The sequence below is a fragment of the Naegleria gruberi genome (assembly GCF_000004985.1).
Source record: "Naegleria gruberi genomic scaffold NAEGRscaffold_74, whole genome shotgun sequence".
Lineage (NCBI taxonomy): Eukaryota > Heterolobosea > Eutetramitea > Acrasida > Naegleriidae > Naegleria > Naegleria gruberi.
Genome location: NW_003163253.1, coordinates 191567 through 216744, shown reverse-complemented (window position 1 = coordinate 216744; position 25178 = coordinate 191567). Strand labels below are relative to the sequence as shown.

The following is a 25178-nucleotide window of genomic DNA, read 5'->3' as shown; positions in this document are numbered from 1 at the left end:
CAAACCCAAACCCAAACCCAAACCCAGAGCCCAAACCCAAACCCAAACCCAAACCCAAACCCAAACCCAAACCCAAACCCAAACCCAAACCCAAACCCAAACCCAAACCCAAACCCAACCCAAACCCAAACCCAAACCCAAACCCAAACCCAAACCCAAACCCAAACCCAAACCCAAACCCAAACCCAAACCCAAACCCAAACCCAAACCCAAACCCAAACCCAAACCCAAACCCAAACCCAAACCCAAACCCAAACCCAAACCCAAACCCAAACCCAAACCCAAACCCAAACCCAAACCCAAACCCAACCAAACCCCAAACCCAAACCCAAACCCAAACCCAAACCCAAACCCAAACCCAAACCCAAACCCAAACCCAAACCCAAACCCAAACCCAAACCCAAACCCAACCCAAACCCTAAACCCAAACCCAACCCAAACCCTTCAAGGGAATGGCTGGAAATCTGAAGGTACAGAAACAACTCCATTTTCACTGAAATTGATATCATGATATATAGACACTCTAATTAACATATGGTATCAATTTCATAAATATTGGTTCAGTATGTCGAAATGTCAACTCGATCACTATACTATAGAACTTTGACATGAAATCAAAGCTTATGCTCCAACTCGCTCATTATACATACAATCAATCTAGAATTCATACCACATATAGTATACATCAACTAAATACACTGTATACTGTTTGGAACCAATTCGTATTACTTTCAATTATTAAGTCAGTAAATGTTCAATGTCAATAGTGATTTTATCCAAGTGTACACTCTATCTCAATGAAAGTACATCCAACCATCATGTAACTTTACCAGATACATTTAATCACACTGTTATACATATGGTATCAATTTAAGTCTATTAGAGTTGAATTCAGTATGATAATAATAACAATCTGTCAAATTGTCATAATTCAACATATAGAATATACTCCATCTCATTCATTTTACAAAATATCATACAAGTATCAAATATGAATACACTTCCCTTGATGAGGAGAACAATCTGACAAAGTTTCATATTCGTGGCTCTGTATCTTCAACTCAACTAAGGAACATCTAAGGTAATCAATTAGGAAGAATCTTAATTCCAAAATTAAATTTTACCATCATATCACAATTACTGAATAATGAAATACTTATACAAGAATCATATGATCAATTGTAATGTTCATGTCAATAATCAGTGAAGGTACCATTTCATCAGCCTTAGTATTCACATCTCAATATCTAGACAGTCAATGTGACTGAAACTTGAAATACAACCTATTTAGATGATATAATGATGACTCTCCATTGTAACATGCATGTGTAATTGAATGTTGACACTTTTCATATTGTTATATTTATAGAGATGGTATCCAACAGAGTCAGTTCACAATGTTAAATATTGAAACTCATTCTGTATGGTATATTTGGTGTATAGAGTGGTTTTTTTTATTGATTGTAATCAGTTTGAAATAATTTGATGAAATTGACACTGTCTAGTCACCATTACATAACAAATAGACCATAGTTTACATTCCATCTCAGTCATTTCAACGAGTTATTGATTTATTCCACCACCATTATGTTTCTCATACATTGTAGTTCAGTTAATATTTCAAGAGTGATTTCTATGTAGATTATTATAATCGTAATACCTTGCAATACCAATAAAACTCAATAGAAGAGTTAATTCATCTCATTTTCAAATAGATTATTCAATATAGAACACATCTAGATAGTTTCCAGATCATAAAAGTCAAGCTACTATATATGGTCTTGATTAAATTTAAAAATAGACTGCCGTTAATTACTGGAATCTTGATTCAAAGCTTGATGAGCAAGCTATTGATTGAAATCAAACCGATTATTGAATGTTGATCGTTGAATTGGTGAATAATCACTCTTGATAATGTTACTTATTCATATTGCATGCAAATCAACCTGATTCAATCTACAAAGGTTGGTAGTTGCACCACTTCGTGGCGAAACTACCCATCCACGATCAATCAACATTAGATTCACTTACATTCAACTCAATTTGACCGTTATAATCAATAAATCAATGAAATGTTCCTTTATTAGCAATACCTATTCAATTTAATGAGTAGATTCACGTCCCAAACATTTGACTTCTCAAAGTCCATCATTCAAAAGTTGATACTGACCTGACCTTTAAATATCTATCAATATAAGAAATGAAAACATCAAATTTACATCATTTATAGATGATAAGAAATATAATCAATGATATCAATCTTCACTAAGTAATCTCTTAAATAACCCAAATAAATCAACTCTGAATCCTAACCAAACCCCAAAGTACCTATCACCAATAGGGAAATGTTCGGAAGTGATTTTACCTGATGGAATTGACCATGTTGAACAATACTAGATTGAAAGTTTTCCAAATTATCATATAAATCTGGCAGTGATGATGTTTGAAAAGATAATTATCTGGTAGAGAATGTATTGAATGACATGCTATTCGTGATGTTTCAGTGGATATTATGAAAAACATGAAAATATCAGATATCCATTATTTTCACAAATTATGCTACAAGACTCGAAATTATACATTTAATAACATAATAAACATTATGAATTGTTGTTTTATTGCTGTTTGATTTGTAATTGGGCTATGAATCAACTCTGGTGGCATCAAATATCCAAAATTGATAAGAGAAAATTCTCTTACCTACTATTGACCATTCCGAACAATACTACATTGACAGTTTTCCAACTTGTTCAGTAGATCCAGCAGTGATGATGAATTTAGTGAAAATTTTTACATTTCACCAAAATTATATTACTACAAATTAATATCTACAAATATTATTATTAATGGAAAACAATAATGATGTTGGTGAATGATCCGATGCTGGAACACCAACTTATGATTTTCCATCATGAAAAATAAATTCCAATTTCATGATGATAATCCACCAATAAAAATTACTATTATTACTACTATATAGATCATGTTGAGATGATGATGTGAAAGTTTGGTGGTTTCATGATGTAAAACCACTCCTTTAGTAGTAGAATGTTGAATATTTTTTTGAAGATTGGGTTAAAACTTAGTTTTTGTGAGCGAGGTAAGTTCTAGAATGTGTGTGGGTCTATAACACATTTTGATTTTTCTGTTTTTAATTAAATTTCACATCACCCACATTGTCTATGATGAACGTTTTGAAATTGAAATTGTATCTTGGGGTGAAACATTTTCATTAAATCAACAATTCGGAGTAAACTCAAACACCTATTAATATTTTGCAAGTTTATTGAATAGTGTGAATCTAAAATTGACGAACATTTGGATTGCTTGGTTTGTTATTGTCCCAATTTTCTGAGCTAACACCAATACGATCCAAAACCTTATTACGTTCCTCTTCAATTCTAGCATCAACCTTATCTTGGACCTTTTCATTGACCATGTTCAAAAGACTACCAGTAAATGTGGAAGGTTTCTTGGCATAATCCTTCTTACCACCTTCAAGAGCATTAACAGCATCATTCTTGGATCTTTCAATATCTTCATCAACAACTTTTTGTCTAAGTTTTCCTTCTCTATCACGCATACCATTCAATACACAAGTTAAACCACGTTTAGAGAACATGTAGTTGTTGTAAACAACAACCTTAACACTCAAGTCAAGCAAAATGTTAATCTTACCCTTCTTTAAGAAGCCACCAGTTGATTTTTCAATACCAATATTACCAGAGAAGGTCAAGTTGATTCCACGATGATCTAATACATCATTTCTATTGATGGATTCAGAGACAGCATAGATGGAATATTCAACAGAGGAGGAAAATAATTGAGGCTTGACTTTCTCAGTTTGAACATTCTTAACAATAACCTCAGAGCAACATCTGGCAACTTCATCAAAATATTCTTGAGGATCCATGCTATCTTCAATAGCGTCAATATTCTTCAATAGAATGTTGAAAATTTGGGTTTCACTATAGTCTTTGATAAAGAAAAGCATTTGATCCATCTCATTTTCGCTACTCTTCTTCTTGACAGAGTTTTGGAGCCAATTACCAATCTTTACTTCTTTCAAGCTGTTAATAGTCAAGACAAATCCAGTACATGTATTGAACATCTTCAATGTATCAATAATACCAGGTTCATAAAAGATCATGTCGAGTACATCAGGATGACGATCAATGAATGAATTATTGTTGAGGAGGTCATTAATCGGGAATTGAGACAATGAGAAGGAAATCGTAGTGTCAGGGTCATTAGGATTGATTCTATCTCTAATATTTTGTTCAGTGGCACTCTTCTTCTTAGCCATCTTTGTACTAATGTTGTTTTTAAGGTGTTTTTTTGTTGCCACAGCATGTGTCTCCGCCAAGTTTTTAACTTGAGGAAAGCTAAGGAAGTCTGGAATTTCAATGCTCTTTAAAATAGTTTCTTAACAAAACCTTAGAGTCGCGGCTGCGTAACTATGCTAGTTCTCCCGAGAATTTCTTGTGGTTTGACCCGCTGTGATGTTGAGGAGAGTTTAACAACAGCCCTTAGCAAACACACCTTAAATCATTATGATGACCCCACACGCAAAGGTAAACAAAGTAGAGTTGCACAATAGTATTCAGCTTAATACACACATATTATGAGTCAATAGGGAAATCCTTTTAAGGTGCACCGTAATGTTTGTGAGATCTTTTTTGGACCGAATATTAGGGTGGACTAATTTCAAAAAAGCCTATGTTATGTCCGAATAAAATTGCATCTGTTTCGGATAATTGGTGCGAGGATTTTGTAATTTGCACAGTAACGTATTCATTGTAATACATCCTTGTAGTTTGCACAGTACTAATGCGAAGTGTAAGTGCTAATCGTTGCTATTAGCCTTAGTTCATCTTAACACACCTCAAAAAAATCAACATAACATAATGTTTGTTAACAAGTCAACTCTTATTTTCACTCTCTTGGTTGCTACCATGCTTGTCTGCACCTTTGCTAATGCTCAAACTTGCAAGACAAAGACTCCTAACTTTGAACCAAGCTATTGTCCAAGCTGTACTACTTGTTCTGGTTCTGCTAAAAATTCTTGTTGTGATGCTACTATGGACACCACAATGGCTGCTGTTATTGCCCTTGCAAATAATAATGGTGTTCAAGGTTCTTGTGTTGACGCCTTAAAGGAATACAATTGTGCATTTTGCGATCCAAAGAATCAAGGCTACTTGACTACTGATGCTAGTGGTGTTAGTTATTTGAATGTGTGTAAGAGCAAGTGCAACGCTATGGTTAACGGCTGTGGTAACTATGATTTGAAGATTAAGTGTGATAAATTTCCAGAAACTAATTGTTGGAATAGTGCCAATTCTTTGAGTGCTCATGCTATGGTTGTCCTCATCCTTTCTCTCATTACTTTCTTCATGTTCTAAATGATAGATTATATAAAGGCTTTACATTTGAATAGATTAATGCTGTTTTTTTTGTGTTGACAACCATTCCACAATGGTAGTAATTCAAGGCTTGTTGTATTGATGTCAATAACAAGGAGATGACACTCTTCAAAAGATTCCAATAACAATTCAAGAGACAACATTGGGACTAACTTATATTGCCCTCCACTTTGAGAAAACAATTTAGAACATTTTAGTCAGTCTTCGTATAATTTTTTGAAAGTCCAAAAAAAAATAATCACTTCATCTCATCGTTGTTGATTATCTTCATCATTTCAATACGGAAAACATTGATATTCAATTTATATCATCTTTGGATATCCATCAATAGTAGAATAGTAATTTTTTTTGTGAAATTTTAATGATCATCAAGAAATTTAATATCATCATAAATTGGAAAAATTTCAAACCAATCTCGGATGTTGTTAGAACAGGTTGATTTGCTGTTCTAATAGTATTTAAATAGTATTCCGCAAGTTTCCTCTTTGAAATTATTTTTATTTGGCTCAAAGTCGATTTTTCATCAAAATCGGCACATCTACTTGGTCACCACCTACTTGACCAAATCAAAAACTTTCTATTTGTACTATTTATTTTCCTTCAATATATTGTCATTGCCATGGAGGTTTCATCACCAATTCTTGTATGAACTTGGCAAACAAATTAAAAAAAAATGCAACAATCCAACAGCAACCCATCACCAACACAGGCCACCAATATTCTAAACCATTTCATTCAGAGCCAGACTTCTATTGCCAAATATTTCCAAAATAATGGAAGTGCACAAGAATTGGAATATTACAAAAAACAATTTATTCCTGTTAATATCCCGTATGATTATATTGTTGGATATTGTGAACAGGTCATTACGGGAGGAAGACAATTTGTGGAAGAAATTGTTGAAATATTTGAGAAGGATTTTAAAATTGCAGTGGTGAGAGGAGGGAATAATTTGACATTTAAGAGATTTGCAGTTATTTCGGATAGTCATTGCGGAGAAAGTAAATGGTATACAAAAATTCCAAAGGTAGACGTTGTGTTGCATTGTGGAGATTTCTCACAGAATGATCATGGACCTAATGATGTGCAACAGTTCAATAATCTGGCTGCTAAATTGAAAAATGATGGGAAATGTTCTCAAATAGTTTGTATAGGAGGAAATCATGGTAGGTTAAAATGAATCTATTTCTAATAATGAAAGATTACCATTTGGATTATAGGAGAAATAGTTCACTTTCTAATGAAAAATCAATTGACATGATCATGAACCAAAAGAAACATCCCTTATTGAGCAATGTAGATTATTACTTGCAAAATACTTCCATCATATTGGATGGTTCTATTAGAATATTTGGATGTCCAATTACACCATTTGATATGGCTTTTGGTGCTTCAGATCATGTATCATATGATATCTATACACAATGCATGGACAATGATTGTGACATTGTCATGACTCATAATCCTCCATATAATATCTTGGATTTGGCAGGAATGGGATCAACACAAGGTATCTGTCCAACATGTAAAACAAACCATCCTCATGCTGCTCACTGGGGTAATTTCTGGTTGAGAAATCAATTAATTCATAGAGTCAAGCCAACTGTTTCAGTATTCGGTCACGTGCACGAGTGTTGTGGGTATGTGAAGAAGTCAATTAAGGAATTGAAAGAGGAGGAGCAACAGCAAAAGACACTTTTCAATATTCAAAACTCTGCGAATTTAATTCTTGGAGGTGATGACAGGACACCAATTACCTTCTTGAATGCTGCTGTTGATATGTATTGTAAGGTCTACTTTTTTGATTTTTACTATACTAGAGGATCTAAATTATTAATCTAATAAAATCGTTTCATGTTCTTGCCATTTGTTGAGTGGTTGTTTTGGATCTTCATAGCTCACTATCTGTAAAGCCCACGAAAGCTTTTTAAATTGTTCACCAATAACTTGTTGAATGGATTCCAAATTATTAGAATCCTCCTTAATCATACACTCATACAGAGTTGGAATTATAGATTGATATTGAGATAAATATTTTACAATTTCTTCTCTTCTTGAAAGCTTGACATCCGATAATAATGATCCATGATAATCATTCCTCAATCTTAATCTCCTCTTGTTGTTATCCTCTCTATAAAATTCCATCCTATCATGAATTTGATTCACAACTTGACAAAATCCATCATTCTCAAAACTAATTCTAAAATCCCACAGTGGCTCCTTCTTATCATTACTCATTCGCCAAACCAATTTTACATTTTCCGAATTTAATTTTCCCTTTTCAATTTTTAAACTCTTCAAAACTGACTTTAATTCTTCCAAATTACAATCCATCATTGGCACAAATCCAATAAGAGTAATATGAAATAAATTTCCCCAAATATGCTGTGTTCCGAACTCTAATTTTTCCTCGTATGATTTTCCCTGATGAGTACGATTGATAAATTGATCCATCAATTGCAGAAAATAGGCAACTTCATAATAAATATCGGTGTATTCTTGTTGGTGAGGATGCAAAATGGCATACAATCCGTATCTTCTTTGTTGCAACATTTTTTTATTATTTAAATTTATTAAAATTATTGTTGTCAATAAATTGGCGAGTTTCTAATATTCATACAGACTATTCGATGTTTCTCCTTCCTTATCTATTGAAAATAGTAGTAAAGTTTCACAAATAAAAGTAAATCTTATTTATTTTACTTTTCAATACGAAAAATTTCTTTTTAATCACACAAATACTATCATTATTGATGGAAAACAATAATGATGATGGTTGGTGAAGGATCAGATGATGATACACCAACTTGTGATTTTAATTGATGAAAAATAATTTCCAATTTCATGAATATAATCTTCCAATAAAAATTACTATTAATACTACTATTTAGATAATGATGAGGTGATGCTGTGAAAGTTTGGTGCTTTCATCATGTAAAACCATCCCGAAAATTATCACGTCCATATCAGATAACATTTAAATATTTTTTACGAAGAATTTGAAATTTCGATTTCTGGTGTTCCTTTTCCTTTCTTCCTCACATCAATCGGAACCTACGAAATCATCAAGAATCAATCATCACTAAATATTCAGTTATCAAATAATAATAAAAACACAAAAAGAAAATCCAAAGCTCAAATTTTCCTTTCGTCGTGTTAATTGATTTGCTGTTACTCGAGCAAAATTATCCAATATAAAAGCGATAATTAATTATTTCTGATGCGACCTTCGAAGAGTACACCAGAAGGTTTAGAACATCAGAGCAACAATGGCCGGTTACCTCCAACAGTCTCAAGGAGGAAACAAGCAACAAATCAAACTCTGCAACAAGAACCTCCTCCGCTTCCCTTGCCTTCCTTTACTAGAGTAGAAGATGAGGAAGAAAATAATAGTATAATTAATAATTCGATAATTAGGAATAATCATCATCAACAACAATTATTAGCATCTTCATCATCGGATCAACAACAAGGTGTAGTTCATGTGGATCGATCTTCGTTGAATGTTGTGGTTAATAGAACAGGATTAAACAGCAATAATAACAACAACAAATCCACAACAATTAATCAAGTGAATAATAATAATAATATAATAATAACAAATCGAGAACATACTCATCTCGAATTATCATCAACGGTAACACCTCATGTAATTCCTCCTGTACTTTTAAAATCATCAACGAGTGGTCAACCAAAACCAAGGAGTGTTACATTTGCTGATCCATGTCCACCTGTAGTAACCAACAGCAATCATCATGAAGGAATAGCCATTTCACCAAGTGATGATACAATTACTTCACCAACCTCTCCAACACAAGAACCATCTACAACTTCAACCTCTCCGAAACCAAAACCAAGATCCAGCAGTCATATTGTTGCCAATATGATTAAGAATTTCAATAATGGAACGGTTTCATCATCTCCACCACCTGTTAGAAAACTGTCTGTTGGTGGGAGACCTTTAAAACCTCTTCCTTCTGTTTCATTGTCATCAAGTCCTTCCTCATTATCAACTCCTCTGAATAATTTATCAACACCAAGTCCAACAAGCGAAAAATCATCACCTTCCATAGTTAATACCACTTCCAACCATAACAACACTTCTATTTATTCAACTGTATTTCAACAACCATCTCCGACAAGTTTAGAAAATGTAAATAATACTCAATCGGAAGAGGAAAAAACAAATCCTAGTAGTGAATCAATACTGACCAAGTTCAACTTACCTCCTCTTCCAATAGGAATTCAACCTTCTTCAATAGGAAAATTAGCCGATCCTTCAAGTAGCAGTATCACTAATTCTCCAACCAGCTCTCCATCCCTTGGTGGTCCTAAGAGACCTCTTCCATCCACTCCAACACAACCATCATCTGAGGGAAATAACAGTGCAAGGAAAGTGGAAGGAGAATCACTCACACCACCGCAAAAATCATCATCATCAAGAGGTTTTCATCACAGAAAGCAAACAATTAATTCAACTTCTTCACCTATTGTTTCGGAATTGGAGGAAACTACCAAATTGGAACTGTCTGGTGTGAAATTGGACTCTGAATCTGCTGCTTCACAAGACACAAAGGTTGACCAAGAAGCTGCTGATCTGGAAAGATTTTTAAGAACGTACATTTTTGATATTCTGAAGGATACCAAGTTTACAAACTTGACGCAAGTTGTAAAGTGGATGAAGTTAGAATTATTCTTTGAAGCTTTGATTAGTTGGTGTGTTATTAATATGAATTCAAAAAGGAACATTCAAAAGTTAAATAGATTCCTCATACAGGAGGAACTAATTAAGAAGAGAACAGAAATTTATAGTTTTTTGGAAAAGAAATCAAATTGTCAATTTTTGGTTAAAAATTTAAAACGCAGTCTTGATATGATTGTTGACAATTTGAAAAATGGAACAAGTCATTCTTCAACACTAATGAAGAAGGACATGACGCAAGTAATTTATTCTTTAATGAAAATTGATGAAATTACTAAGGAAATACCAGTCAGTGCTGTTACAAGTATTTCTATAACTGCTTCAACACCGACCACTTTACAACCGGTCAATCCAGTACCTGAGAACAATGTTTCAACCTATGATGGACTGGATGCTATCAACTCATTAATTGAGCAATCTATTGCTCTCTCAACATCATCAATCATTATGAATGCAAATGCTAGGATACAAAAAGCTATGGAGGAAGACGAACAAAATGAAACCTCCAAGAGAGCTCAAATCAATGGTAAAATCAACAATCTTATTACCACTTTCGAGAAGAAGAAAGACCTTATAGAACAGAAAATTATTGATAAAAGTGAAAGGGCAGTAAATTCTATTAGTGAAACCCTCAAAACTACAGTAGAAGCTGGACAAGGAACCATCAAGAATTTCATAGAAACAACAACTATCAAAGTTTTGGAACCAAAATTAGAAAAAACGCCTGAGAAACCTAAAATCAATCCAATCATTAGAAAAGAAAAGGTCTTGTCTGGCTATTTTTCACAACCTCACAACCAAACTGTGCAACCTCCAACTCCACCAAGAAGGAGAAGAGATCATGTGGTTGTTGCCGAGTTTGCCAAGTATAATTTCCTGTTAGAATTCGCTGATAATCATATTTCGCTGCCTCTCATTTCACAACCTCTTGTTCCTGAAGAGATTATTGAACAACCATTACCTACTCCTTCTTCAACAGAGAATGGAGAGCCAGAAAGTATGGCTGTTAATCAAAGAGTTGTTAGCAAAATTAATGCTATCGATATTCTTTCAAAGAGATTGCGCAACACTCTTCTCTATTCAACTGTCTGCACAACAGCTCTTTCCAGTATAGGAGAAAAATCATTGGATTTAGGAACAAGGAATGATTTGACACAATCTATCAACTCATTCTGTGATGATATTTTACAATCTATTACAAGAAGTATATCAACCTCTCAACAGAAAGAAATTTTGAGCAAGCATCTCAAGTTAATGGATCCAAAATTCCAAAAGAAGTTTAAGATTTTAAGAACATTTGTTGCATTGCTTTCAAGAAGTAAAACCTTTAGTTCTAATCAACCTTCTAGACCTTCCCTCAGTTTTAGAAAGAAAAAGTCAGAGGGTATTACATTTAATGGTCAAGAAGCTATTTCAATTCTCTCCAATGTTCTTGTAAAGAAGGTTGTAAGCAAGCGGAGAAGAAAAACACTTATCGAAAATGATGGAGACTTGTCAGCAAGAAGAAATAGATCGACTTCTGTTCCAAATGTAAATGTTAGTGATATTGATCCTGAGAATGTGAAAAATCAAGCCATTATATTCTTGGAAGAATTTCTGGATGATGAAATCATTGAACAAACAAATCCAAGAGTGAAATCTAAAGTGTTTGCTCAAATGCTGGATGATCCACTCTACACGTACAGATTTTCAGAAGATCACATGTTATATAATTTGGTAAATCAAGAGAGAGAAATGGAGGACCAATTGGATGAGACTGAGGATGAATTGAGAACTGTTATTGGTTTATTTAATACTCCATTCACTCCATTGGTTGTAAATACTGATAACTATTCATCCATTACTGACACTCAAACCTATGTTCTATTCAAGTATCGTAAAGTTCTGTGTAGAGAGCCAAAATTATTCCTATTTATGATTAGATCTATCAACTGGAAAGGAGATTACAAGACAGGAGAAGAACTTTTAGATTTACTCATTAAGGAAATGAAAGAGAGTCAAAAACATCCATTTTCACCAATGCACAAGTTGACAACACTCCATATCATGTTTCTCATTCATGAAACGGTTATAGCCTCCAAAATTGATCTTGAATCTGTTCAAATATTCAGTGTTCAAGTGTTAAGGCAAAGAAAAATCACAGAAATTGAAACCCTACTTCCACAAATATTCTACATTATGGGAGCTACAAAATATTACTCTCACTTGATGGAATTTTTATTGGAAGCTTGTGATAAGTCTGAATACATATTCAACAAGTTAAATTGGATGCTCACCAGTATGCTCAACTCAAACACAGTTAGAGGACTCGAAAGAAATACAGATAAAAAAGCAAACACTGCCTACAAGCAACTTCATTTCAAGATGATTAAAAATTGTGCCCAATCAGAACTTGGTAAATATAATTTGGATCAATTCATTAGACAACAAAAGATGGTAGACAATATGTTAGTCATTAGTGAATATATCAAATTTAGATTAGGAAAGGAATTATCAACTCCTAGACCACAAAAGATTGTACAATTGAAGAGTTTGATGGCTGCTCAAAAGTTGCCATATCTTCTAAATTTGAAACAGATATCTATGGCTAATCTGGATAATATTTGTAATGATGATTTGACAATTAATCCTGAAATTGGACAACTCTCTCCTAGAACACAAACAGAAATTAAAGAAGTTGCCAAATTAATTAAGGAAGATTCCAAGCTCAAGTTTATAGATTTCATTGTTGATAAGGAGAAGGATTTCCATGAGTGGAATAGCGAAGTATTCCCAGTAGAAACAATTCCTTGTCTCAGCATTGAAGATAAGTTCCCTGAAATTAAGGAGACTCTTGAAATTTCTGGATTTGCTCCTTCTGATGGTTATATTTTCAAGTCAGCTCAAGAACCTGTGTGCTTCCCTCTCTCTATTAGAACTCTATCTAATGAAAATGCTGCAGAGTACAAGATTATTTTCAAGCAAGGAGACGATCTTCGTCAGGATGAGTACATCCTTCAACTTTTCACGTTGATGAATAGAATTTTAAAGCAAAATGGAATTAATTTAGAGATTGTCACTTATCACTGTGTTAGTACTAGTCAAAGTCCTCTCAATTCAGGATTTGTTGAAATGGTTAGTCAATCGAATGCTGTCTCTGCCATCCTTGCCAAGTACAAGACAATTTTTAACTTTTTAAGAGAAACTTCCAAAAAGGAAAAACCAGCAGACAAGAAGGATGAAATTATTGAAAATCCAGATGAAGACTCGAGTGGATCAACAACTGGTCCAGCCTCTGAATATGAGCCTGTTTCTGGTGAAATTATAGATGTTTTAGTATTTGAGGAGAAAATACACAAGTATATTAGAAGTCTTGCTGGTTACTCTGTACTAACATACGTATTGGCTATTGGTGATAGACACTTGGACAATTTGTTATTGAAGGAAAGTGGAGAGTTGTTCCACATTGATTTTGGATTTGTATTGGGCGAAGATCCAAAGGCATATCTTGGAACTCCACCAATGAGAATTTCTAGAGAAATGGTAGCAGATTTCTCTGAGGAACATTTGAGCGCTTTCAGAATGTATTGCTGCCAAACTTTCAAGGTTTTAAGAAAGTATGCAAGTTTGATTATTTACATGCTATTATGGATTTCAATTACTAATATGGATTATAAGGAACAAGCAACAATTAAGAGATTTGACAAACTTGGAATTCAAGGAAATACGCCTCACCCTGGTTCAATTCATAATCCACTTAAACATTTCACAACCAGAAATGTATTGACAACCCAAAACAACCTTAGACTCGATTTACTGGATAATGAATTGGATGATTTTGTTCTCAAGTTAATTGATCAAAGCTTGAATATGCTTGGACCAAAAGTTAACGAAGAAATCCACAAGATTGCCATGAAACTAAGAGAATAAAGAGTTGCGTTCGAAAGAACAAAAGATTAGTGAGGAATGGATTGCTTCGATCAATCGAACTGGCCCTATTCGTTATTGTGTTTTGATGGCTTTGTTATAACCTTGTTGTTGTTGAAATTAGCCAGGGCTCTCCGTCTGAGCTACATTCCTCAAAGGTTTGAAGATTGAGTTATGGAACTTGGCATAATATATGGTTACAAATTACACTCAAAATTTTACTCATGTTTCAGTACTTGTTTGATATCATCAATGGTGAATGGTTTCCTTAATACCGAGCTAAATCCGTTTTGAGTCAAAGATTGGGAACTCGCCCAAATATTTGCTGTGACAGCAATGATCTGAGATCTGCATCCCCATTCCCTCATAAACTTACAACTATCTTTTCCTCCCATATTCGGCATTAACAAATCCATGAAAATGATATCATAACTGTTTGGTTGTTTCTTGATGAGATCTAACGCTTCAGAGCCATCCGATGCCATATCTGCCGAATATCCAAGCATGTTTAGTGCTTTCTTCAGGAGTTTTCTGTTGATTGCATTATCATCCACTACAAGAATCCTATTATTGTGTGGAAGAGCGAATGCCTTATCAATATCCATGGTGCTTGTTGCAGAGCTGGGTGAGAGAAGCTTCTTGGTAGTGTTAGATAGACAGTGATAAATAGTCTTAATGATACTTTCCACTCTAGATGGCAATACAATTGGTTTTGCTTTGGTTGGAATTTTTTCTCCTCGTCTAAATATTGGAATTATCTTGTTAGAAATGAGTTTTCCAGAAAATCTTTCAATTACATCTTTGTAATCTTTGTGATTGTAGAGAATTAGTGTGTTAGCAGTGATATCAGTTAGAGATTCAACAACATTGTGTTTTTCAATGTGTGAAATGGTTGGTGGTTTGAGAATTTGATTGCACAGTTTTGTTAGAATTGATAAATATTCAGGATCATCTTCTAGAATAACTATCCTAGATATTGCAGAAGATCCCAATTGTTTGAGGCATGAAATTTTCGAAAATATAGTGTTGTGTACCTTGGAACATTCATCTGGAGAGCATTTGATTACTGGAATGTAGAGAGTCAAGGTGGTTCCTTTATCGAGCTCACTCTCGATATTCAATTTTCCCTTCATGAGATGAATGAAATTTAAAGATAAACTGAGACCTATTCCATGTCTATCATTGAATGAATTTTGTCCACCCATTAAGTGTCTATAGACTTTTTCATATTCTACATTATTGAGTCCAGATCCTTCAGTATGATGTATAGTATGGGAAGGTTTACACAACTTTCCAAGCTCTTCTTTTGGAATACCTATTCCAGTATCTTGACAAACAATCTTGATATATTCTAATTGATTGCCAGAAATAATTTCCTTTCCCAAATCAATTTCAATAGCTTGATCATTGAATGGGAAATCCTTGTCTGTACTTTTTATCATGCTCACATCCAAATAAACTTTACCCTTTTTGGTGTATTTCACAGAGTTGGATACAAAGTTGACTAATACCTGTGAGAGCCGAATATGATCACCTTTTACAATTACTGGAACATTTTCAAAATCAAAGAAGGATTGTAGTATCAGTCCTTTTTCCTTAGCTATTGTTGAAAATACTGAAACGAGAGAGTCCACCATTTCCACAACGTTGAATGGAGTATAATTCAAATTTAGTTTTCCTAGTTCCATATTACTGATTTGCAATGATGTTGAGAAAATTTGGAGAAGCATTTGTGCATTACTGTTGATATCCTTAATCATTTCTAAATTTGCTTCACTAGAATTGACAGCTTCTGTTATTTTCTCCTCTGCTCTTTCAGGTTTTGTAAAATCGACTTGTGAAAGTGCACAAATCGTCTTTTTCAGCTCTAATTTCATAATTTCCGAAATGCCTATCATCCCATGAAGTGGATTTCTTTATCAAAATTAAGTATTGAACTATTAAAAAAACACATACCTCATTTCATGACTCAAATTAGAGATGAACCTAGTTTTGGATTCGTTCAAAATTCTTTCATTCTTTGCCTCAATTTGAAAGGTCAGACTATTATTATATTGCCTTTCCACATTCTTTGCAAATATGTAGCCAATTATCAGAACAGTCAATTGCAACATTGTACTCTCCAAAATTCTTCCAATGTAATAATAATAGTCATTTGAATAGTAAACGTAAGGCGACTGAGCTTGCTGATGGAGATTCGTGATGAATTGACCTCTCTCAAAATTCTCCTTTCCAATATATACAGATAGAACTTGTCCCATCACTGATGAAAGAATCAATACAAGACAGGAAACCACCGATACAAAATTCTTAAAGAATGAAACATGTGAAATGACAATTAGTGAATAGGCACTTATCACCCACAGTGGCACATTAAATCCTAGATAGCACTGCGAGCACATCCTCACTGTTCCTAGAAGAATATTCTTAAAGAAGAATAATATTTCCAAAGCTCCCATGTTTTGCCTTGTGGCCAAAACTTTCACCAATACAATGATTGAAATATCAATCAGCAAGTCAAGTAAAGTCATATACAGAAAGGATAAGAGAATATTCCTATTCCACTCCACATAGACTATTGCCAACATGATAATGATGGAAACGTTGGTTGATACCATGAGCGGAAACCCTTGGGCAGCCACTTGTTGTTTTATACAAAATTTCTTCATGTCATCTTCCGTTGATTTGGTAATATACTTGAAAAAGTCTCTTATGATCCTATCAATCCATAGACTTTTCATTATGATGATGATGATAGCACCACAATAAATCCGATGATGGATTCTTGTTATCTTTCGCTAATATTTATAATTGATGCAAAAACGCAAATTACTTGTTCCTTGTGTTGTTGTTGTTGTTTTATAAAACTAATATTTTCTCTCTTCATCAAGAACTCTCAGTTCATCTATTTTTTTTATGTTGTGGAAAGACGCGAAAATGGAAACAACAAAACTTGGCAATTTAAAAGACCAAAATTGGTAGTCCGCACAGCCAAAATTATCAGCGAGAATGTGTAACACAGCATGTGTCGCCATCAAGTATTTAATTTTTGTCTTTTCGCAAAGGGTGCTGTATTTTAAAAAAATGATGCAACAATACGCACACAACATCCACCTCCCACAAACTACATCCCACAACATGACTTCAACACTAACAACAAACAAATAATCAAACATCAACAATGAGCATTCCACATATGTTTAAATGGAATTGGAAGAAGTCTTCTGATATTACCGCTATCAAGAAGAAGAAACCAACAAAACGTGGTAGGTTGTAGTTTTGTATAATAATTAATTAAATAATTAATTAATCGGATAAGTGAACATTGTTAACAACCAGAGAGATAATATAATTCTAGATATGGATGACACTTTAAATACAATGCCAAACGAAGGAACTATTCAACATTGGCCACTTACTTCCAATCAAGCCTCCAATTTTTCATTACCAACCATTAATTTTGTACCATTGGAAGAACCAACACAAAATGAAAGTATGTTTCATAATACTTAATATTTAAATATTTGAAAGCCTTTTCATATTTGGCTCTTCTTACACAACCCTCTCCTCCAAGTAAGTATTTCTTATTTAAATTTAAATTTATAATTTATAATGTAGAAATTAATTATCAATGTGGAAGAGTAATGGTTTCTAATAACAATATGTGGAATACTGATAATGATACAACATACTGTCTTTCTGATAATGAATCTAAAGCCTTAATGGAAAGAATTCAATTTTTTATCACACCAAATGGTGGTGAAGACACATTCAACATTAAATTGTCACCAGCCTCTCCTAAATATAACCACACAAGAGTCAAGGAAGCCAAGACATTAATAGAAAGAAGTGTAGTAGCAAGAATGAATCCTGATTCAGCAAGAAATGTAACTTGGAGACAGAATTTATGTTTTACACTTCCATTTGGTCCAATTTCAGATTTATTCTTCTCTCAGTTAACTCAATCCAAACCATCATCTGTTAAACTTACATCTAAGTATTACTATATGGAAGGCAAATCCTCTAAAGGTTTGAAACTTGATACAAAAGTGTATGTATGGGATGAAGATAATATGCCAAGTTTAAAATCTGAACATTGGTTTTTGAAAAAGTGGAATGGGAAGAATGATACGTTTCGAGCTAGATGTATTCAGTTTACTTTAACTTACAGGCCTCAACTTGACATTATTCGTGTTGAATTTAAATATACAACTCAAAAGTGGAACAATATTCTACAAGCTTGGCAAGATATGTAAGATGTAAGTAATAAATCTTCATACCAAAACTCAAATATCCTTAATTGAAATTTCAAGTTGTCGAATCAAGGATCCAATTAAGATGTTGGCAGCCCGCCAAAAGTTAAACCCGCCAAAATTTGGGCATTTTGAAACTAAAAAAAATAGAGGATGGTACCACCAAGAAGCCGTCCATCAGAATCAATATTAACAAGACGAACAAGACGTTCCACTTGTGAGGCTTTGGAGGCAAATTATGTTAGACCAAACAATAATGCTTACTTCACGGACCAGTATGAGAAAGTTCCGTATGTAGTTAGGACTGAAGTAGACACGCAAATGTTGAATTGTTGGTTTACTGTTTTCTTTCCTTACTTGCTTTCTCTGTTTTGTAGTACATACACATTTAACCAATTGTTATTAATGTGGTTGACTAATACAAGACTTGGAAGGTCATTATTGAATCAAGCAATTAATTCAGTAGAAGACAAACATCTCAAAAAGCATTCACAATTAGGTTATACAATCAGCAAACGAGCCAAAACAAGGATATCGGTTGTTGCAATGGGTACATCTTGGATTAGGACAGGTATATCTATTGGAAAATATATCAAATTCAAGAAATTCATCCATCCATACGATCCAAAAAAAGCTATTCCAAGTGGAGACGACATCAAGGGTTTCTCAGGGAGTATCAGGACTTGGTTAACAAAAACAGCTCCTTTTAAAATAATTTCAGATACCACCAAATCATATTACACTATTTCTAATGGGGTTGCATTTTTGATGGATGCTGTCAGAGTGTTTGTTAAAGAGAACTTGATAGAAAATGCGAGCATATTTCTAAAGTATTCTTGGGATTCAAGAATTGCTGTTCAATCAACGCCTACTGTATTGACGGTTTCATTAGCAGGTAATAATATTTCAATTGAAAATTGTATTACATTATCTGCTTTCAAAACAAATGAGAAAGTTGCACTTCAACATACAGGAGCATGGAAATGCATGCAAGAAATGTTACGAATGTCATCTATGCATTTTGAAAATAAGTTATATTCTGTTACTCACATTGTTTCACCTGATTTGTGTGCATTAAGGGCGTCTGTGAATTTACATGAAGTACAGCAACCAGTTAGAAAGGTGTGGATGTATCAACAAGCTGCATTGGTTTTGGAAATGAGCTTTAATGGCCAAGATTACTCCGAATTGCTTGTAAATCAACAGAATTCTCAACTAAGAGATAGACTGATGTATTGGAGAAATCAAGTTTCAAATTCAACATTTTATTCTCAACTAGATTGTGATACCATTATCCCAATAGAAGTAGTTGATGGTATATACAGGTTGAAACATCTTCCATCAATTCCATCCTGTGCTGACGATTTTTTAAGACATTATTGGGTTGATCAGCAACTTTTCCATTTAATAATCAATAATTTGAATACCAAATTCTATGCCACTAGTGGTGAAACCTTAACGACTTGCCCATTTTGTTTTTATTCATGGAAAATGAGAAAGTTTTATTTCAAATTCCAAGATTTGAAGATTTGGCAGTGGAAAAGAACGGATGATCATTGGAAGAACTGTATTGGGTATAGTTTGAAAAATACTGGTATTTGTATTGCTCACGGATTGAATAGAATCATGTATACAATGTTAGCATTAACTATAGGTTCGAACGAAGATGATATGAGATATTTTGCAGCATTATTCAACACTGGATCTATTGACGACAGATTCCTCAATAAGCAATTGATGAAACCATATATCAGATCAGATTTGTTACTGTATTATGATAACATTGTTTGGACAAATAATGGTATTAAAGTTAAAGAAACCAACCCACAAAATCAAGCACGGAATAATGGAGTTGGATCAACAACAGTTGAATTTAATCAACTACTATTCAAAATGACAGACAAAATCGTTGTCACATTTGATGTATGGTTCCCAATTATGCAGAAATATTTTGAGGAGAGGAATAGAATAAGTTCATTATCCAGAATATCTCAATGTATTGCTCAAATGCAACAAGAACAACAAATTGCTGAAAGGCCGAAATTGGATGATAATATAAAGCGATTATGGAGGAATTTTCAAGATGTATGGAAGTTGTGCTATGATGATAGAGACGTTTGGAACGCTTATAAGGCTAATGATTATATTCTTCCAAAATTAATTCTAGAGATTTTCCACAAATCAATGTACAAGAATGTAGGCGAGTCTGCTAATGGTATTGCCGATTATGTTCATATCATTTGTTTCCATCTAATTGAATTATTTGAGAAATTCGGGCTTGCCCCATGGGAATATCATAATATTGATTCAGAAGCTTTACATTCGCATCAGAAGACTACTGAAAATGCAACAACTTTAAATGGTGGATGCTTTCATGATGAAACAGAGGATTTGCTTGTTATGGATTTGAAGAAATTCTTCTGTAGATTGGGTGATGACTCTTTCTTGTGTGATATCTATGATAATAATAAAGCTGTTTCTTATAGATAATCAAATGTCTTGAATATGTATGATTAGAAATGTCACATGTTGGAAAAATTCCCACTTCGCAAGTAGAACAAATAAGGATGTTGTTGGATTTATTTGATTTTTTATTAAGGAAACGGCTGCGAAACTCATTGAGTTCCCCCGTCGTATTTCTTGTGGTTTGACTCGCTGTGAATAAAATGAAATACTTTCCTTCTCAATTATTTTAAAAGATAGTGAAATAATAAATTGTAGAGAGTGAGAAAATAACACTGGCAAGCTATGTTCTTCTTTTGAGTGTTTCTCATCTCTTATTCATTGAATATAATGTTTTGCAACCATTATAAGTAAAATATTCCATGATTTTCACAAATTACTATACAATACTCGAGATTATATATTTAATAATAATAAACATTATGAATTGTTGTTTTATTGTTGTTTGATTTGTAATTGGGCTATGAATCAACTCTGGTAGCATGAAATATCGGAACTTGGTAAATTGACAACATGATGAAAATCTGATAATAAATATGATGTTTATTATCTATTTAAATAGTAGTACTAAAAGACATGATTCAAATTGGTGAAGTACGTGTTGAGTTATGGTCCATGTACTTTTTCATAATTCACACTATCATAACTTGACCAAAATTGATAAGAGAAAGTTCTCCTACCTACTATTGACCATTCCGAACAATACTACATTGACAGTTTTCCAACTTGTCCAGTAGATCCAGCAGTGATGATGAATTTAGTGAAATTTTGACATTTCAAATCAAAATTAAATTACTAAAAATTAATATCTACAAATATTATTATTAATGGAAAACAATAATGATGATGGTTGGTGAATGATCCGGTGGTCGGATGTTGAAACACCAACTTGTGATTTTCCATGCTGAAAAATAATTTCTAATTTCATGATGATAATCCACCAATAAAAATTACTATTATTATTACTATTTAGATAATGTTGAGATGATGCTGTGAAAGTTTGGTGCTTTCATCATGTAAAACCACTCCGAGAATCATCATGTCCATAGAGGACCATTTGTTGAATTTTTTTCAAATCTTTTTTCATAAATTGTAAAAGATAATTTGTCTCTTCGGAAGCTTGATCTTTTGATTACAGTTTCAAATTGGAAAGCAATATCCCAATCTTCTCGTTCCGTACTGGATCCTTTCACACAGCCAATCATTGAAAAAAATTGTTCCTTTGCCTTCTATCTCTTCATCATTTAAATTTTAATCTTCACAATATTAATAATCATATAGAAAAAATGTCTTTATCACCACCTCTCTTTATTATTGGCATTGATGTTGGTTCCACAACAACAGATTGTGCCCTGATTAATTATTCGGCAGGAAATATCGTGGAACATTCAATTAAAACACAAACTTCTCCTGATATCACAAGTGGCATCATGAAGGCAATTGATCAAGTCATGATGATGAAGAATGATCAACAAGTAAGTGGACAAAGGAAAGGTAAGATATTGTGTGTAATTATTGGAACGACACACTTTGTGAATGCCATTCTTTCCTTCTCTCCTGATTTGGAAAAGGTGGCTGTGTGTAGACTTGGCTCCTCTGCAAATAATTCATTGCCACCGTGTGAATCATTTCCTGAGAGATTGAAAGAGTTGGTTTTGGGAGATTATTATAAAATTGATGGTGGATATCAAGTGGATGGTAGAGAAATATTGCCAGTCAATCAGGATCAAGTGCAGCAAATGTGTCAATCACTCAAGGAAAAGAATTTGAAGAATATTGTCATTTCAGGTATCTTTTCACCAATTAATAGTGAACAAGAGAAACAAGTAGCTGATTGGATTAGAGAATTTTTCAATCATGATTCAGAATTGAAAATTACTTGTTCGAATGAGATTTCAGAGATGGGATTCATGCAACGTGAAAATGCTTCAATTTTGAATGCTTGTTTAAAGGGAGTTTCCAGATCAATTTGTTATGCATTTCAAGAAGCCATTCGATCAAAGTATGCTTGTCCATTCTTCTTGACTCAAAATGATGGTACCTTAATTCCTCCTAATTTGGTAACTGAATTTCCAATTTTCACAATTCAATCAGGTCCAACAAATTCAATGAAAGGAGCAGCCTTCTTATCAGGTGTGGAGAATGCAATTGTGGTGGATATTGGTGGCTTAACAACAGATGTTGGTGTATTGGTGAATGGATTTCCAAGACTCTCGAATAATAATGTCAGCATTGGTAATGTGCCAACTAATTTTAGAGTACCAGATGTTTATTCTGTGGCTATGGGTGGTGGCTCCATTGTATCTTTCAATGAAAATGAGGAAAATTCAAGTATTCAAATTGGTCCAAAGAGTGTTGGATTTAATATTTTCACTGAATCACTTTCATATGGTGGAAACACTGTGACAACGACTGATGCAGCTGTAGCACTTGGATTACTCAAAAATTGTGAATGGGGAGCTTCTCCAGAATTACTTTCTCAAACAACTCAAAGATTGGGAAAGAGAGCACCACAAATTGTCGACAAGATTCATTCCATTGTTGAGGAAGCAATTGACCATGTGAAAATTGCTTCTACCAATGTTCCTGTTCTATTAGTGGGAGGTGGATCATCTCTCATTGATGAGAATAGAAAATTTGAGGGTGTAAGCAAAATCATCAAGCCAAAACACTACCAATGTGCCAATGCTGTAGGTGCAGCTCTTTGTGATGTTTCTGGTAGAGTTGATACAGTGATTAACATTTCTGCTAGTGGTGGAAACAGAGAGAAGGTTATTGAGACGGTCAAAAAGGAGGCCACTGAAAAGGCCATTAAGAATGGAGCCAAACCAGAAAGTGTTGAGATAGTTGACTTTGAATGCATTCCTCTTGCTTATATTCCAGGTGATAGTTGTAGATTTTTGTGTAAGGCTGTTGGTAATTTGGACTTTAATTCCATTTCCAATAATTTGGAATTTCTAATTGAAAAACCTCTCACTTCTTCAAAGAGAGAAGAAAGAAAGGAACAATTCAGTAACGAAAAGACAAATCAATCCATTGTAAATATCAAATCATATCAACCAAATATTTCAGTTTCAGATAAGGATAATCGAAAGGAATGGATTTTAACCAAGACAGATATTGACTGCATTGAAATTGGATCAGGAGTTGTTTCTAGTGGAGGTGGTGGTTCACCAAAACAATCTGCTGTTCTTGCCAGAAGTCTCCTTTCACACGGCAAGGAAATCAAGATCATCTCTCCTGAATCAATCGCAGAAGATGCCTTTGTCTTGCCTGTTGCAATGATGGGAGCACCTCTGGTCATTCAAGAAAAGAGTATTGTTGAAGAATTCTTACCAGCCATTGAGTCCATGTCCAATTTCACAAAAAAGAAGATTGAAGCAATTTTCTGTATTGAAATTGGTGGTTCAAACTCAATTACACCACTCCTCATTGCAGCTACTAGTGGTTTACCAGTTGTTGATTGTGATGGAATGGGAAGAGCTTATCCAGAACTTGATATGGTCACTCACTTTATTGATGGCTGTTCACCTGTTCCTACCATGCTATTGGATGATATGAATAATCAAGTATTGATCACTAGTGTCAATCCTAGAAATCCGTGCAAGGGTTTGGAAAGTATTCTTCGTCCTATTGCAGTTCAAATGGGTTCCATGTCAGGTATCATTTTAAATCCTATCAGTAAGAAGGAATTAATGCAATCTACTGTTCACAACAGTTATTCTGGTGTGTGGTCGATTGGTAAAGGTATTTTAGAAGCTCATTCTCAAAGTTTGGATCCAATTCAAACTATTTTGAACTCGAATAATGGAGATCTTTTCTTTAGTGGTAAAATTTCTGATGTCAATAGAAAAACAACATCAGGATTCAATATTGGAAAATGTGTAATATCAGGATTAGGAAAGGATCAAGGAAAGATATGTATTGTGGAATTCCAAAATGAATTTTTAAGAGCTGTCATTGTCAAAGATTATGACCCATCATTGGAAACCATTCCTCAAGAAAGTATTCAATCTCTTGCCATTGTTCCAAACATTATTTCCATAGTCGATTCTCAAACTGGTTTGGCCATTCAAACAGAAGAGCTCAGATATGGATTCAGAATTTCTGTTCTAGTTTTGGGAGGAACTCCAAAATTCCACACTCCAAAAGGATTGAAAACTGTTGGACCAACAGCTTTTGGTTATCCAGAAATTACTGATCTATCATTCATCAAGACTAATGAATTTAAATCTATTTTTTAATTCATAAGTTTGGATATGTTTAATATTTTACAAGATAATGGTTTCGAATGAAGAGATTTAAACACCTTCGCCTTCTCTGTTGTTTCTATTTTCAATATCTATTGGGTCATTATTGTTTGATGCCAGTTGTTCAGCTGCTGCTATAATAGTTCCAGCTAAAATTGCCTTTTGTAAGAGTTTTTCT

The 25178-nt window shown here is 33.8% G+C and overlaps 7 protein-coding genes across 7 annotated transcripts; 5 read left to right on the top strand and 2 right to left on the bottom strand.

Moving 5' to 3' along the window:
- Positions 1 to 3301: 3301 nt before the first annotated feature.
- On the bottom strand, positions 3302 to 4306 carry NAEGRDRAFT_74886 (uncharacterized protein; the record flags this gene model as incomplete). The annotated part of the gene is made up of 1 exon (XM_002670139.1): positions 3302 to 4306. One exon carries the CDS (start codon positions 4304 to 4306, stop codon positions 3302 to 3304), a length of 1005 nt encoding a protein of 334 aa, XP_002670185.1.
- Positions 4307 to 4907: 601 nt separating this feature from the next.
- NAEGRDRAFT_74885 (uncharacterized protein) lies at positions 4908 to 5405 on the top strand (the record flags this gene model as incomplete). Its single annotated transcript, XM_002670189.1, has 1 exon — positions 4908 to 5405. The coding sequence occupies one exon, from the start codon at positions 4908 to 4910 to the stop codon at positions 5403 to 5405; it is 498 nt and encodes a 165-aa protein (XP_002670235.1).
- Positions 5406 to 6099: 694 nt separating this feature from the next.
- On the top strand, positions 6100 to 7268 carry NAEGRDRAFT_74884 (uncharacterized protein; the record flags this gene model as incomplete). The annotated part of the gene is made up of 2 exons (XM_002670188.1): positions 6100 to 6592; positions 6628 to 7268. 2 exons carry the CDS (start codon positions 6100 to 6102, stop codon positions 7266 to 7268), a joined length of 1134 nt encoding a protein of 377 aa, XP_002670234.1.
- A 1378-nt stretch (positions 7269 to 8646) lies between these two features.
- NAEGRDRAFT_74883 (uncharacterized protein) lies at positions 8647 to 14037 on the top strand (the record flags this gene model as incomplete). Its single annotated transcript, XM_002670187.1, has 1 exon — positions 8647 to 14037. The coding sequence occupies one exon, from the start codon at positions 8647 to 8649 to the stop codon at positions 14035 to 14037; it is 5391 nt and encodes a 1796-aa protein (XP_002670233.1).
- A 215-nt stretch (positions 14038 to 14252) lies between these two features.
- On the bottom strand, positions 14253 to 15911 carry NAEGRDRAFT_74882 (uncharacterized protein; the record flags this gene model as incomplete). Its single annotated transcript, XM_002670138.1, has 1 exon — positions 14253 to 15911. The coding sequence occupies one exon, from the start codon at positions 15909 to 15911 to the stop codon at positions 14253 to 14255; it is 1659 nt and encodes a 552-aa protein (XP_002670184.1).
- Positions 15912 to 17696: 1785 nt separating this feature from the next.
- On the top strand, positions 17697 to 20777 carry NAEGRDRAFT_53739 (uncharacterized protein; the record flags this gene model as incomplete). Its single annotated transcript, XM_002670186.1, has 2 exons — positions 17697 to 18286; positions 18665 to 20777. The coding sequence occupies 2 exons, from the start codon at positions 17697 to 17699 to the stop codon at positions 20775 to 20777; spliced, it is 2703 nt and encodes a 900-aa protein (XP_002670232.1).
- Positions 20778 to 22036: 1259 nt separating this feature from the next.
- Positions 22037 to 24994, top strand: NAEGRDRAFT_81934 (hydantoinase/oxoprolinase; the record flags this gene model as incomplete). Its single annotated transcript, XM_002670185.1, has 1 exon — positions 22037 to 24994. One exon carries the CDS (start codon positions 22037 to 22039, stop codon positions 24992 to 24994), a length of 2958 nt encoding a protein of 985 aa, XP_002670231.1.
- Between the last annotated feature and the right edge of the window lie 184 nt (positions 24995 to 25178).